Consider the following 14418-nt stretch of genomic DNA (forward strand, 5'->3'; position numbering starts at 1 on the left):
GCGCGCACATCACACAGGGCGAGCTAGGCGGCTAAGCTATATAGACGGAGGCGGTGTGTGCGTGGCCGCGTGCTAGCGCGGACTGTATTGAGGAGCGAAAGGGATAGGCAGCTGAACGCGCGCACTTCAGCGGAGGATCCCCGTGCCGCGCGACTGATCAAACGATTGCAGCGGATGATGAGAAAGAACGGTGAGAGAATACATGGCCCTTGGGCTCTTCCCATTAAATTTGTATCTACGGTATAAAACGTTCATACGCTATCTCTTCTCTATTATCATCTTATCTAATAAAACTCTTTAATATTTAAATAATTTATCTATTTTTATTATTCACTCTCGTTCTCTAATCTTCCTGTCTCGTTATTGACTAAAATATAAGATATATTTTATTAATAAAAATAAAATAAAAAATTAGAAGAGAATTTAGCTAATAATATTTTTATTTTTTTTAATTTCATCTAAAATTACACTATAACATCGGTCCCAATATATTCGTTTAATGACGTTTTTATGACATAACTACATTTTTATACTTAAGTTAGTTGTTATATTATCGTGTCTCATATTTACACTTAGGTTACCGAGCACTTAGTACTACCGATACATGGCCTCGGGCTCAGTCGCACGACTCAACTCACGCGCTATACGCTGGTCTGAGGCCTACTTGACAGACACGCGTCCGGAGCCCGTCTTCCTGACGCCTTTGGCCACTCAGGTCCCGGCAGGCGGGCGTTTGGACGCCTGGCCCGCTTCTCGGTTGCTCCTAACAATGATTAAGGGCTTCGAACTGATGGCATGGATGTGCATTTCGGTAATCTCCGGGGTACATGGATGTGCCATGATTGTTACATTGGTATGATTACTAGCACTCCCGATTTTGTTGCCATGGTCGCGTCAGCGTCGACGGACGGACCGACCTAGACATATGCGTACGTACGAACCAACCATTTAACCAGGAAATTCGTAGGTGTACTGCAGTTCATTAGTGGTCAAGTGGGCATGCACACTAAATGAGAATCCTTGCCTCCCGAAATAGACCAAACGAGAAATCGTGTTGGCCCTAATTCAATTGTTAAACCTCTAACTTCATAGGTTGTAATCTTACATACAACACTCAAGGTCATGATACGATAAATATGATGATGATATAGGATCGAGTAAAAACTCTTAGCGGGAATTTCACACTGGGATGAGACCTGTGGGGTGATAAATATATCTATTTAACTTATGGGGATATTTGAAACTTCAGATGCCTTGCAGCGTATTTGTGGTCTCTTCTAGTTTCTTTGAACGATGTTGGAGATGTGACGGTTTGGCATCGAGCTGGGTATAGTAAGGAGTGGGTAATGTTGTCAGCGGAAAAAACCAACTTATTTTAGATTCACTTCCATACATAATCATTTATTTTAATAAAGTTTACCTAAAAATAATAAGAGAATTATTTTCAATCACAAAATTCTTTCCATATAAAATTACTTTTTCTAAAATATTAAATCAGAAAGCTCAAGCAAATAAGTCCTAAGCAGCGCTCGCTATCAATCATGTGGGCACAATGCCTTGTCATTAATGTCTTCGATGGATGTAGTCATTGGGTAAGTATAATGCTACTCTTCAGACTTTAAAAGTATCGGTATGGATGCAACCGAAAATTTAAACTACAGATAGCTGGATATTCTTTGCATGAGCTGTCGCGTGATTACGTTAGCTGCAGATGTTTATCTGAAGAAATCGGGTGCTTATTTTTCAACGCTATTTTCTGACTTCTTTCAGCCGACTGGATCCACGTGCTTCGTGTTGACAATAATTTTCCTGTTGCTGCAATGTAGGAGGAATGTCAGTACTGATCGTAAAATATAATTTGCATGGAGTAACTACTCACAGGCCGCTACTAGCTACAGGGGGAGCATAACATATTAACGGGGACACGCCCTTGGTGCCTGCAGGCACAGATGCGCTCGCCACTAAAATAAGTATTAATCGACCAATGAATATCACTCAAGTCTCGAGGGTAGAATTTTTCCATTTTAATTTTTTAAAAACATATTCTATAAATAGATTCCTATAAAAATAAATTTTAAAAATAAATCTTTTTGCACAGCGTCATAATATTTAGTGCCATGGTTGAATAGTACGACGTTGTGACAATTGACTCGCATGATCTTCTACTTTAGACTTAAAAGATCATATGTGTTAGCTACTACGATATAAATTATCATGGTGTTATACTATTTAATCACGTCGTTAAATGTCATGACTCCATTAAAATAATAATTTTTTTTGACATTGTTTCTCCATAGATTCATGTGTAGAAAAAGAAGAAAGGTATTTGCGATGAAAAGTATTAGAGCACCATCATCAATTGATCTTACTAGCACTCAGCTTTGACTTGCCAGGATTGTAGGAAATTAAAGTATAGGCGTGCCGTGTTGTTCTTCGGGGTGAGTGGCAAAGCGCGAATGTTCCGGGATAACGCTGTTAATCTAAAGTCGGTGATCCGAAGACAAGTAAGTGCAGCGAAAGCTTAGATTTTGAGTGGAAAAGGTGCATCCACTAATCACCGGGTTCTGGTATGACGGTGACAACCTAGGACCAGCCAGGTTACTGATTCAACCAGTGAACATGTTAGATTAAGAAGAACCTGGTGCCGTCGAGCAACAGTTAGGATTTGACATTTGGTGATAAGAATGGTGGGAAAGGTCTCCATTTTGCCACCTCTCGGCCTTCTTTGTATTTCAGGAATTGTGCAGGAAAAACATAGGATTCAAGAATACGGAGGATTGGTTACTCTAGCTGTCTTTGGATCATAGGAATTGCCAATCAGATTCCATAGGAATGTAATCCTACGCCATCGATTTCACAGGAAAAACGTAGGAAAAAATCATGAGGTTGGAGTGGATGGAAATGCTCCTGTGATTCGTTGTGAGCTCAAGCGGAAGCGAGAAAGACGGAACGCAGAGGGAGACACGGGAGTTCCTCTTCCACTCCCTAGCGAAAGCTCCAAGCCAGCGCCACGCATCTTCCTCGTTCTTTTCATCCTTTGCCTCCTATGGAGAGGGAAGGAAGAAAAAACATTGCCAATCCAACGGAAGCGGTTGGCCGTTGGCCCGCTGTCAGTGAAGAGGAGGGATAAGAGAGAAGTGGGCTGCAACGTTTTGAGCCGGTTCAACTTGTCTTGGGTCAAAATCATTTCAAATTCTGCGATTTCCTATGCTCATCCAAACGCCAAATCCTACGGAATTGCTGCGTTTCTCAATTCCATGTTCCACACGTGCAACCATATCGTTTCTATGATGTTTTCATAATAAAAAACTCTATGCTGTTTTCGTAATAAAAAATAATTTTGGTCACTATTTTTTATTATAATATATTTATAAAATTTATTGAATTTATGATAAAAAATATTTTCAAGATAAATCTATACGTATGATTTTAAGGTTTACAAACTAAATATTTTAAAAGCTATTATTAGTTAAAGTTTTAATATTTTGATAGAACATTTTCTAAAGAGTAAATTTAAAATATATACAACTATTTTAACACATGTTAAAAAATTATAACTTCTACTGTTTATTTTAAAAATCTACAACTATTTTGATACATGTTAAAAAAACTACAACTTTCTTACGGTATACCCACCTGTCATCCTTTAGTAACAAGTGAGCATGCTATTAATTATTCTATTACATGATATAGATGATGATAGGTGGTTCTACGGTGAGAAAATTATAGTTTTTTTTAACATATATTAAAATATTTGTAGTTTTTGAAATATGTACTAGAATTTATATAGTTTTCTATAACATATGTCAAAAAAGTTATAGTTTTTTTAATTTTTTTAAAATGATAAGTATTTATGATTGAAATATTTCTTTTAGTCACAGCAACAAACTATGCCTAACCTTGTAAAGAAGTTCACGATTTTTAACATGTATGGGATTCACCACCAGTTCGTAAAAACGATGATATTGGGCACATGATGGTAACGCAATGATAGGTGCCACACTCGTGAGAATCATAACGAGCAGAAACAAGATCAATTCAGAAGAACATAAAATGTTGTTTTAGCAGTTGTTGGTGGTAACACACGAGGATTTGTAGAGATCGAGATTTTCAAACTTGCTGGAGCAGTGAGTAATTAAAATATCTAAATTCAGGTAGAGCCGAACCATATGACAAAAGCACGCTCATATATGCAAAAGCAGATTGATTTGCAACAAAAATATAGAGCATGGTTTTATGGATCCTCTCCGAAGATAATACAGCGAATGATATTTTTATATTCATGATATCTAATCTGTTTAAAATGTTACAAGGTTTATCTATATTACAAGATACTAAGTTTCTCATTTTTTTAAAAAAAATCATCCAAACCAAACTATAAACAAATCGAATAGCACATAAATAATGGTTTTACAAAGAACAACGGGAGACATCCTCCATATTATGAATGCATGCTAAAAATTCATTGGCTTCACTGAATCGTGCAGCTATTTTTGACAACCACGTAAAGCGGAAGTGATGCCGAACACAATCTTATCGTGCCAACAAGAGCAGACAACATCGGAGTAGGACCTCGCGAGTCACGCACCACTCTTCACTCCACCAGTCTGATCCGGAAAACCTCTGACCAGTCACCCGTCAGCCTATCCCGATTTCAAACGCACGCCGCACAAACCCCATAACGTCATCTGACGCCGCGGGCCCCACCCGCCCGCGTCTCCAAAATCTCCGCCTCCGCACGCACGGATGAGTACGCGTCCAGCTCCGCGCCTCCGCCACCCCCCACTACCACTCCTCAAAAACCCTCGCCAACACTCCCCGCTGCCCAAGCGCCGCCGCTCGCCGGCGGGGGTACACCGCCTCTGCGATGTCCTCCTCCTCCGGCGCGCTCCCGCAGCCTCGCCGCGGGCGCCCCGGGCCCTGGCCCCCGGCGCCGCCCCCGCAACCTCAGGCGCCGCCCCTCTCCTGGGCCAAGCGCACTGGGTTTCAGTCCCGTGTCTCCGGCGAGTCCCTGCCCTCCGCTTCGGCCCCAACATCCGGTCAGGTCCGGCTCCCTCGTCCCGCTGAGGCCCCTGCCGATCTGGAGTCCGGGCCCCTGGCCCGATCCAATTCCGCCCTCCCGCCCCCTCCAGCCGCCGCCGCCGCCGCCGCCGCTGCGGGCAATGCCGAGAGGCAGCAGCCGCCGCCGCCGCCTCAGGCAAGGGCGCGGAGGAGGGACTCCGATGGCGGAAGGCCGAATGGGCAGGCGGCCGCGCCATCGCTTCCGCAGCTACAGGAGGACGAGGAGGAGGTGCCGGAGCGGCCGGCCCATGTGAAGTACGAGCTCCGTGACACTCCTGGAGTATGTAAGTACCCAACCAAGGAAGAGAAATGTGCACGTGTGATGTGGTGCGCTAAATGCTAATATGTAGGCGGTGTGATAACTTGAGCGGTTTTTAAGCTGTGTTGCAGTTCCTCTAGTGATATATGGATTCCAGCATTACATCTCCATGATTGGCTCGATCATCCTGATCCCTCTCGCGATGGTTCCTGCTATGGGCGGCACGGCTGTGAGTGTGGCATTCATTTTGTAGTATTTCTTGCAGTATGACTGATTTAGTTGGTTTGTTACTTAAGAGGTGCTGTTTGGATGTGTATCATTTAGGATGACATGGCAGCGGTGGTGTCCACAGTGTTGCTCGTCACGGGGATGACCACCTTGTTGCACATGTTCATTGGAACGAGGCTGCCACTTGTCCAGGGGCCATCCTTTGTATACCTTGCTCCTGCGCTGGCGATCATCAACTCCCCTGAGTTCTTTGGGCTCAATGACAATGTATGGATATACTTTTATTTGTGTTACGGTGGTGCAGTGCCTTTAACATGGCAAATGTTGCAATCACGCGAGGCTTGCTTGGTCTTTGTTCTCTACAGTCCTGATTGAGCTTAACAACTTGCATTACATTGCAGAATTTTAAACACATAATGAAGCACCTGCAGGGAGCTATAATAATAGGAGGTGTATTCCAAGTGGTCTTGGGATATACAGGCCTGATGTCACTATTTCTAAGGTGTGCATCTCTTGCTGTTAATAAAATACGAAGCCCTTTTCTTGTCCAGGTGTGCACTGTCGTTTGACATATTAATATTCTAATTATTATGTACTGTGAACACCTGATTAGCGTTGGCAGTGAATGAATCAAAGTGTAGTTTGGATGACACACTCTTAGGAAATAAAAGTTGATCTGAAGTCTCAGTCTGAATGCCAAATATTTCAAATATAGAGCACCTTTTGCATGGGCTCAACAACAACTTTCACATGGCCATACAGTCTCAACAATGTACATGACATACTCTTGAATGTTAGGTAAGGATCATCGTAGTTATGAATTGGTCACTAGGTGTCTAAGCGTAAGTTGTTTGTTTCAATCCAGAAATATCCTTTCAAATTTATTGTAACTGATGAATTCATTCACTCATGCACCTCATCTTTTTGTTGCACATTTTACCATGTGTTATAGTGAAAAGTAGTAATCCTCAGGTGATGTCTATCTTATTTGTGTATTTTGTCTTTATCTGTTTATTTCAGGTTGATAAATCCAGTTGTCGTCTCACCTACGGTTGCAGCTGTTGGACTTTCATTTTTCAGTTATGGGTTCACTAAAATAGGGACATGTATAGAGATGGGAATTTTGCAATTGTTGACGGTGGTTGTTTTTGCTCTTGTGAGTATGCGGGAAAAAATAGATACAATGTAATATAATGTTAATTACAAAATTATGTCCTTTTCTGATCATTTTTCTATTTCCCTTGTGGCAGTATCTCCGGAAAATAAAGTTATTTGGCTACAGAGTGCTTCTAATTTATGCGGTAAGATTTTGACTTGTAATATTGATTGAATGTGTTAATTTGTGCTGCATGGTGGTTAGCATGAGAAGCTAACTTCTGAACTACCGATGCTGCCTCTTTAGGTTCCTCTTGGATTAGGAATCACATGGGCCATTGCTTTCGTTCTCACAGCAACTGGGGTTTATAGCTACAAAGGTTGTGATGCAAATATTCCTGCCTCAAACAATGTATCAGCCTTTTGTCGAAAGCATGTATTGAGGATGACATCTTGCCGTGTAGACACTTCACATGCCTTAAGATCTTCACCTTGGTTCAGATTTCCATATCCATTACAATGGGGCACTCCAGTTTTTAGTTGGAAAATGGGACTTGTGATGTGTGTTGTATCAGTCATTGCATCTGTTGATTCTGTAAGTTGATAATTGCTCTAAAGTTTGATTCTATCTACGTTGCTTTCCATTGGTATCTTTACTTTTCATAAATAAGCATGCAATGCATTATGTGGGTAAAATCTACTCATTAGCAACTTACCTACATTTGTAAACTCCTTGCTAATGATCAACTTGACACGGGCTTTCTTCTTGGACACCTGTTTTGCTCTGTTGATGGTGGCTTGAAATTGGTCCACTCAGTAACGAGCATTATCTTATTACTGTTATTTAAAATCCAGAAGCAACCATTTGACTTCAATGCCCTTATGATTCAAGTTTGTCTATCTCCTAATAATTTGTTTGTGACTTTTCAACTTAAGGTCGGTTCCTACCATGCATCATCTTTGTTTGTGGCCACAAGACCACCAACATCTGGGGTTGTTAGCAGGGGTATTGGTGTTGAAGGTGTGTCGACAGTCTTGGCTGGCCTTTGGGGAACAGGAGTTGGGTCGGCAACGATTACAGAGAATGTACACACAATTGCTGTGACTAAAATGGGCAGCCGAAGGGCAGTTGGATTTGGTGCTATTTTACTTGTACTGTTCTCTATTGTTGGTAAGAAACTATTTCGCATTTTTCATTTCAGTCAAAAAAATTCTCGCATGCTGTGAGAAGAGCAAAGATCATCAAAATAAATTATAACATACATACTTCATGGTTATTGCTATTATTATGACTCCTTTGTAGGAAAAGTTGGTGCCTTTATTGCTTCTATTCCTGATGTTATGGTTGCTGCTCTCCTTTGCTTCATGTGGGCCATGCTCTGTGCTCTTGGCTTGTCCAATCTTCGTTACAGTGCCACAGGAAGCTTCAGGAACAATACTATAGTTGGGCTGGCTTTGTTCTTGTCCCTATCAGTTCCGTCATACTTCCAGCAGTACGGTGTACATCCTAGTGCAAACTCATCAGTTCCGACTTACTTTCAGCCATACAATGTTGCATCTCATGGACCTGTACACACTGGATCTGGTGGGGTATGTGCTCAAACTTTCAATCCTTTTCATTGTAATACTTTGTTATCCTATTCTCCTCTCTATTTGTGCATTATAGTTAAAAGAAGGCATTATTGCCTTATTGGCCATAGACCCATAGCTTGTTGATAAAAAATCATGTATCCATATTTTGTACACTTGAATTCTTCGTGGTGGCTGCATAGGCAGGCAGATATTTGGTTTCTTTCTGCAAGATCACACTAGAAGCCATCAAACTATTTCAATTTCTGCAATCGAGCCCCCAAAGTCCAATTTTGTTATCTGAGTGCATCAGCTATCCAGCTATGTGCAATCAAGCCCCTTAAGTTCATTTTATTTGAGCAATTGTACTGTTTGACTTTGTCTAATCGGGCCCTCTGGTTGGAAATTTGGTGAACCAACTTTTACTTGAACTTTATATGAGACATAATGATAAGCTTCTACTAAAAGTTTATAACATGCTTCAGAGATAGTTTCTTACTGAAATTATTCCTTTTCTTTTTGTGATGCATTGAAATGATACATTATAGCCTTACAGGTCTTTCATGAACATAGCTTTCGCTATTTTACTGTCTTGCCAGGATATGTTTCTCCAACGAACCTCAAATTCCAAGTTTAGATTGTATATAGTTATGTTGTTAAATTTTAGTCAGTGACCCTCATTGACTCAAATTAATGTTTTTTTTGGCATAGTATTGTTGTAAAAGCCGCTAGGCGTGATGCTGCCTACGCAGCCTGGTATACGCATCCGGCCTAAAAGCCGGGCATATGAATGAACTGTAACCCTGCTCATCCGCTGCACATTTCCATCCTGCTGCCGCCACCCCTTTCCTCCGCCACCAACCCAGGGTCTCTCCCTCTACTCCCTCCCCTTCATGCTGCTAATTTTCTCGCCTGGCTTTCCTTTGACTACCCAACTTGCCACTGACTACCTAGGAAGGCCAGCCTCCAAGCTTGTTGCTTATGCCAAAATTGCTGATCAGCGCCCAGGCAGTGCCTTTTAGAAAACGATGTCATATTGGAAGGATCTGACTAGATAATGTTCAATAATAAATGACTCAACTATAAAACAGTAGAGTGGCTCAGATTAATTAAATGAACTCTGTGGGCTTTATTGCTGCACAAATGAAATAGTTTGGGGTTTATGGTGCAACTTTTGAAAAAATATGGATAAAGAAAAATAGGTAGCAGTTGAAGACACAAATTAAAGGAAATTATATGCTTCACAGTCTGGTTGTTCAAGCTATATGCTTCAACTGAAAATTAGTCAAGTTATGAATAGTTCAGTGGGTAAAGCATTTGATGTTGGATTGGATGTACTCCAGTACATGTCTGTTTGTTCAAGCTTGAAGTATAGTGAATTATATTACTGTCCTTTTTGAGCCTAAATCTCCTCTTCACACTCCAGGGTCAAATTGGTTTCTACGACATTCTTCCTTTTAGGTTATTATTATTAGTAGCAGCAGCAGCAGCAGCAGTACCAGCTTCTGACCATTTTGCACCAGAAAAAGAAATATATGATCAAATTGATTTTTTATGATGTCAAGCCTTCAGATTTAAATGCCTAAATTATCGACTTCTTGTACTTACAATCCAACCTAATAGGGACACAAGTAAACACCTTATTGTTTCATAGTAAGAAAAGAGGTGCGATCCTATGTAATCAACTCATGGTGAGGGTTGCAAATTCACGATTTTAGCCTCAGTCTATGTATTTGACTAAAATTTCTATATCTGCTTGCATCTCAGGTGAACTATGTCCTCAACACGTTACTGTCACTCAACATGGTCATTGCATTTCTGGTTGCTCTTGTACTTGACAACACAGTCCCTGGTGGCCGCCAAGAGCGGGGGTTGTATGTATGGTCAGAAGCAGAGGCGGCAAGGAGAGAATCAGCAGTCATGAAAGACTATGAACTTCCTTTCAAGATTGGACACGCGTTCAGGTGGGTGAAGTGCGTTGGCCTATAGCACAATTTTGGGTAGTTTCTAGCTTTGGCCAAGTGGATGAACATCTCAAGTGAAGGAATTGGTTAGTCATGAGTCATGACTGACTGTTTCGCGACCCAAGCTAGTGTATATCCTAAATTACTCCTTAGCTTGTCCCGATCATGTAGATTTTCAGATTTTTTTAGACTACTGTATATCATCGCTGACGGATTTTGCTCTTCTCCTGGTATTTAGCTGGTTTTAGGGATATCAATTTGTACATGCGATAGCCGGTAAAAGAATTCTTAGTTACAACTGATCTCTATCTGGTTCTGTATTAACTTAGCTTCACAGGGATCAGAAATCTGATTTTTCCAGTTGGTTTGTAGCTACCACAGGACCGGCATTTGCGTACACCCTACCGGGAATTCGGGCTACCGAGCCTCTTCATGATTATCGACGTATTATGGGTAGGATTATACGCAGGGCGCTGGTGCTGGGTCGCGTGCTTGCATGCCAATGATGAATGACGCCACAGAGCATGAAGTGGAGCACCCAGAAGGCCCGCTTTATCTGGCCGCTTCCCAGGAGGCCAGGACACGTCGTTGGCAGCAATCGGCTGTGCCGGCCTACGCCGATGAAGAGGCTGACGCAGGCATTCACACGGAGCGGCCGGACGAGTACGGGTGAATGGGCGATCCCCTCGTCACCTTCACCGCGAACGCACGGCCGGCCGCTGCAGTTGCCGTCCCCGGCTGGCCTGGCGTGCGTCCGCTCGCGAATGCCAGTGCAGTCAAACGGGCATGGAAGCGTACCGTCCGCAGGCGCCACGCACGGCTCGGACTGCGCGTGACCGGTGGACGACTGCGGCAGGACGGTGGTCGCGATGATGGCGGCTGGCGTTGGTGGAAGCACACATGCCGAACATATCATAATGTATCATGATTCACTTTCTGCTTGAGGAGGCAAGCAACGTATCATGATTCACTTTCTGTTTGCAGGGACACACTGTCCGGTGGGGCCAAATCTATCTGTGCTGATCTCATGTATAGGAATGCTGCAGAACAAACGAAGACACCTCTATACTGCTATACCAAACTACAGGCAGAGAAATGCTAACAAATGAAGACATCAACAAAAGACGTGTGGTATAGACGTGTAGTTACAACTTACAACATCCACTAATTCGAAATGGTGTAATCGATACCACGCTGCATGAACAAATCTTCATCTCCAAGAGGCATTCCTCTCCTCAGATCTTCCTTCAGCCCTGGAATTCTAAAAGGAAGAGAAGTACAAGTACCCCCAACTGTAAAATCTGGTCTTGGAATGTCGCTGCACCTACCAGAAGTAGGCACTGAGAGCAGTGCAGAACTGTGAAGATCACAGCGTTGCTTCGCTGAAAACACAGAACCACCTCCAGAAACCGTTGGAACCTCTGTAGCAGCAGGGTTGCTTGCGAAGACGGCATGCCGACTACTAGCTGCCCCCAAACTAAACTCTGAGCCACAGGCATTTCTTGAGAACATTGTCTGATCCACTGGAAACGAGTCCGTTGGCAGCCGAAACAATCCGGGAGTGCTAACGGGGATCTTAATGTAATCCTCTATCTCCCTGCGGTAATCGTCTCCTGGTGCGGGGAGCGCCAAAATCTCCTCACGACGAGGGCTTGAACTGCTTAGTTTTCCTGAGACCGAAATGCCGGTGTCATTGAACTGCAAAGCCACGCTTTCATGGTAATCCTCTGGTGCCGGGAGAGCCAAAATCTCCTGACGAGCTGGACTTGAACTGCTGAGCTCTTCTCTATACGAATTGCTGTTGTCGTTGGCCGGCATGTCGTCGTGTTCTTTGTGCTCATCTCCTGGTGCTGGGAGCGCCAAGGTCACCTGGTTGGGAGGAACTGGCTTGGTCAGTTTGGCTCTCAGGGAAATCCTGGCTCGTTGAAGCGCTTCCAGGACACTCCCTACGTCCACATTGCTGCTGCTTGACGGCCGATACGTCTGTGTGTCAAGCTGGCTGTCTGTGTGGTCATGGAAGTGTGACGAGCTCCTGTCAGAGACCTTGCTGTTGAGGGTGTCACTCGAGGGGCTCCCATCTAATGGTGCTTTTATGGCGTAGTGCTCACGAGGTCGAGCATTAGTGTTGCAGCCTGAATCGCCGTCTGAGTTTTCGTCTCCCCGGTCTTGATCTTGCCTTGTGACCGTGCTGGTATTGGAGCTTTCTTGTGCTGAAACAGAAGCAGCCTGCGCACGACCGTGATCAGGCTCGTCGTTTGCTTCACGCAGCTGGGCACAGTTTTCTTGTGATGCGATTTGTAGTGATTCTGAAAGGGAACCGTTCGGCAGACATTCAGCAGAGGGATTGCTGGTGCTGGGGAGATTCTTGTGACATGATTTTGCCTCCACATCACAATGAATTTGTTGGTCTGTAACAGTAGCACGTTGGTTGCTCTGCTCCCGGCCTTTTTTGACCTGATATGGCTTATGCTGTACCTCAGCATCACCCTGGAATTTAAAAAAACAAAAACAAAAGACATTTGTAAAATCAAGAAGACCATCACCTCCTACAGTATTCACGTAATCAAACGCTGAATTCTGAACCATGGCATCAACCATCAGCCTTAACTTGCAGTATTTTAACATGATAGATGATTTGGTTACCAAATTTGTACAGATCTAGCAGTATACATTTACACACTGTAATGTAGTAGAAACCAGTAGCAAACAAGATGCCATAACTAAGTAGTAGAAGATTTTTAGTTGCTTACCTTATTTGCCTTCCGGTTCTCGTTGTACTGCTTCTCCCACTCCCTCTGAGCTTTCTCCTCTTCCTCGTACTGCCCTATCAGCTCGGCCTGCCTCTCCAGCACCCTCTCCATCTCCCCATCCTTCTCGCACCTGATCACGTACTGGCCACCACTACCATCCCCTGAACTCCGCTCATCTCCACCGTCCATGTCAGCCTGGCCGTCGTCCGTACAGTCCGATCCATCTTGCCGCGCCTTCTGACTCTCCGCGGCCACGACGTCACCGCTGCCCTCTTCCGGTGACGCCGACCTACCGCTGCCGCCATTTCTGAGCGGAAGAACAAATTGTCAAATGAAGAAAAACACAGGTGGGGTGACAAGAATGGCATGTAGAATTGGAGCACCTCGGCTCCATCCGCCGCTTGTTCTTGCGGCACGACTGCCCCATCCGGTACTTGGGAGAGGAATCGGAGGAGGACAGAGAGTAGAAGTAGCTCCGTCTGTGCTTCTGCTTGAGCTGCCTGGCCTTGCGCGGGCTCACGCTGCGGCCTTTCCACGACAGCCCGCCGGGCTGGGCCGTCCCGGACGGCTCCTCCTCCCCCAGGGCGCGGGCCGTGTCGCAGCGGCTCTTCGCGTCCTCCTCCCCCTCCTCGTCGCCGTCCTGGTCGGAGCCCAAGTCGTCGTCCACGTCCGAGAGGTGGCCGCTGAAGTCATGGGACTCCAGGATGGCGAGCACCTCTGCGGCCGCCCGCTCCGCCTGCCGCCTCTGCTCCGTCACCGCCCGGACCTGCTCCTCAAGCTCTGCGACCTGAGAGAAACGCACACAGTCAATGCCAATGCCACCAACAGCAACGCCAGTGCAAGCACGGGGTGGGAGGCGTACGCTCTTGGCGAGCTCGTCCGCGCGCTCCTTTGCGGCCCGGGACACGGACCGCTCGGAGAGCAGCCGCGCGCGGAGGAAGTCGATGGTCATTGCCGTGGAGTCCGCCATCTGTCCGCGCGCGCAGCCGCAGTGCCTCCGCCGGTCTGCTCGGCCGCGGCGTGGGGACGAGAACGCCGAGCCAAGCTGCCCTGAAGAAGCTAGTGGACTCCCGTACTGCAAAAACACTATTTTTATCAAACGGTGACGCGTCCTCGGTCATAGGGTCCCGTGGAAGTTTCTAGGTTACTTTTGTCAAATCGTTAGACAAAAACTAATTTTTTTAAATAGTACATAGAAAATTAATTTTTACTAAATTGTTGATGGAAAACTTGTTTTTACCACACGGTTGAACGAAAAATCCCTATAAGCTTAATGTGAAACCTATCTCCTGCGTCGGAATGTATTCTTCTGCACTTCCTAAGAAGGTATTTTCTTGCTAACAAGCCATTCCGGCAAACAAGAGATCAAATTTTTTTCTTCTATTCACAAAATATTATATCACTTTTTTATTTTACGATTGAACTTATTTCTTATACGGAATGGAAAGATATAAAATAAATTATAGAATCACTTGTTTGACAATATGACGTA

General features: G+C 44.3%; 2 protein-coding genes across 3 annotated transcripts; one reads left to right on the plus strand and one right to left on the minus strand.

Annotated features, from left to right (window-relative positions):
- The first annotated feature begins 4701 nt into the window (after nucleotides 1–4701).
- Nucleotides 4702–10478, plus strand: LOC133924889 (nucleobase-ascorbate transporter 12-like). 2 transcript variants are annotated; one of them, XM_062370626.1, is made up of 10 exons: nucleotides 4722–5345; nucleotides 5452–5549; nucleotides 5645–5815; nucleotides 5950–6050; nucleotides 6569–6704; nucleotides 6799–6849; nucleotides 6951–7238; nucleotides 7580–7814; nucleotides 7947–8233; nucleotides 9980–10478. In XM_062370626.1, the coding sequence occupies exons 1-10, from the start codon at nucleotides 4868–4870 to the stop codon at nucleotides 10199–10201; spliced, it is 2067 nt and encodes a 688-aa protein (XP_062226610.1). In that variant the 5' UTR covers nucleotides 4722–4867; the 3' UTR covers nucleotides 10202–10478. The 2 variants fall into 2 exon arrangements, with proteins under 2 accessions (XP_062226616.1, XP_062226610.1); XM_062370632.1 differs by lacking the exon at nucleotides 9980–10478 and having other exon boundaries at nucleotides 4702–5345; nucleotides 8056–8227.
- A 649-nt stretch (nucleotides 10479–11127) lies between these two features.
- LOC133924880 (uncharacterized) lies at nucleotides 11128–13974 on the minus strand. Its single transcript, XM_062370615.1, has 4 exons — nucleotides 13789–13974; nucleotides 13310–13713; nucleotides 12927–13233; nucleotides 11128–12663 (listed from the first exon to the last, which is right to left on the minus strand). The coding sequence occupies exons 1-4, from the start codon at nucleotides 13894–13896 to the stop codon at nucleotides 11341–11343; spliced, it is 2142 nt and encodes a 713-aa protein (XP_062226599.1). The 5' UTR covers nucleotides 13897–13974; the 3' UTR covers nucleotides 11128–11340.
- Between the last annotated feature and the right edge of the window lie 444 nt (nucleotides 13975–14418).

The sequence above is a fragment of the Phragmites australis genome, chromosome 1, assembly GCF_958298935.1.
Source record: "Phragmites australis chromosome 1, lpPhrAust1.1, whole genome shotgun sequence".
In the NCBI taxonomy this organism is placed as follows: Eukaryota; Viridiplantae; Streptophyta; class Magnoliopsida; order Poales; family Poaceae; genus Phragmites; species Phragmites australis.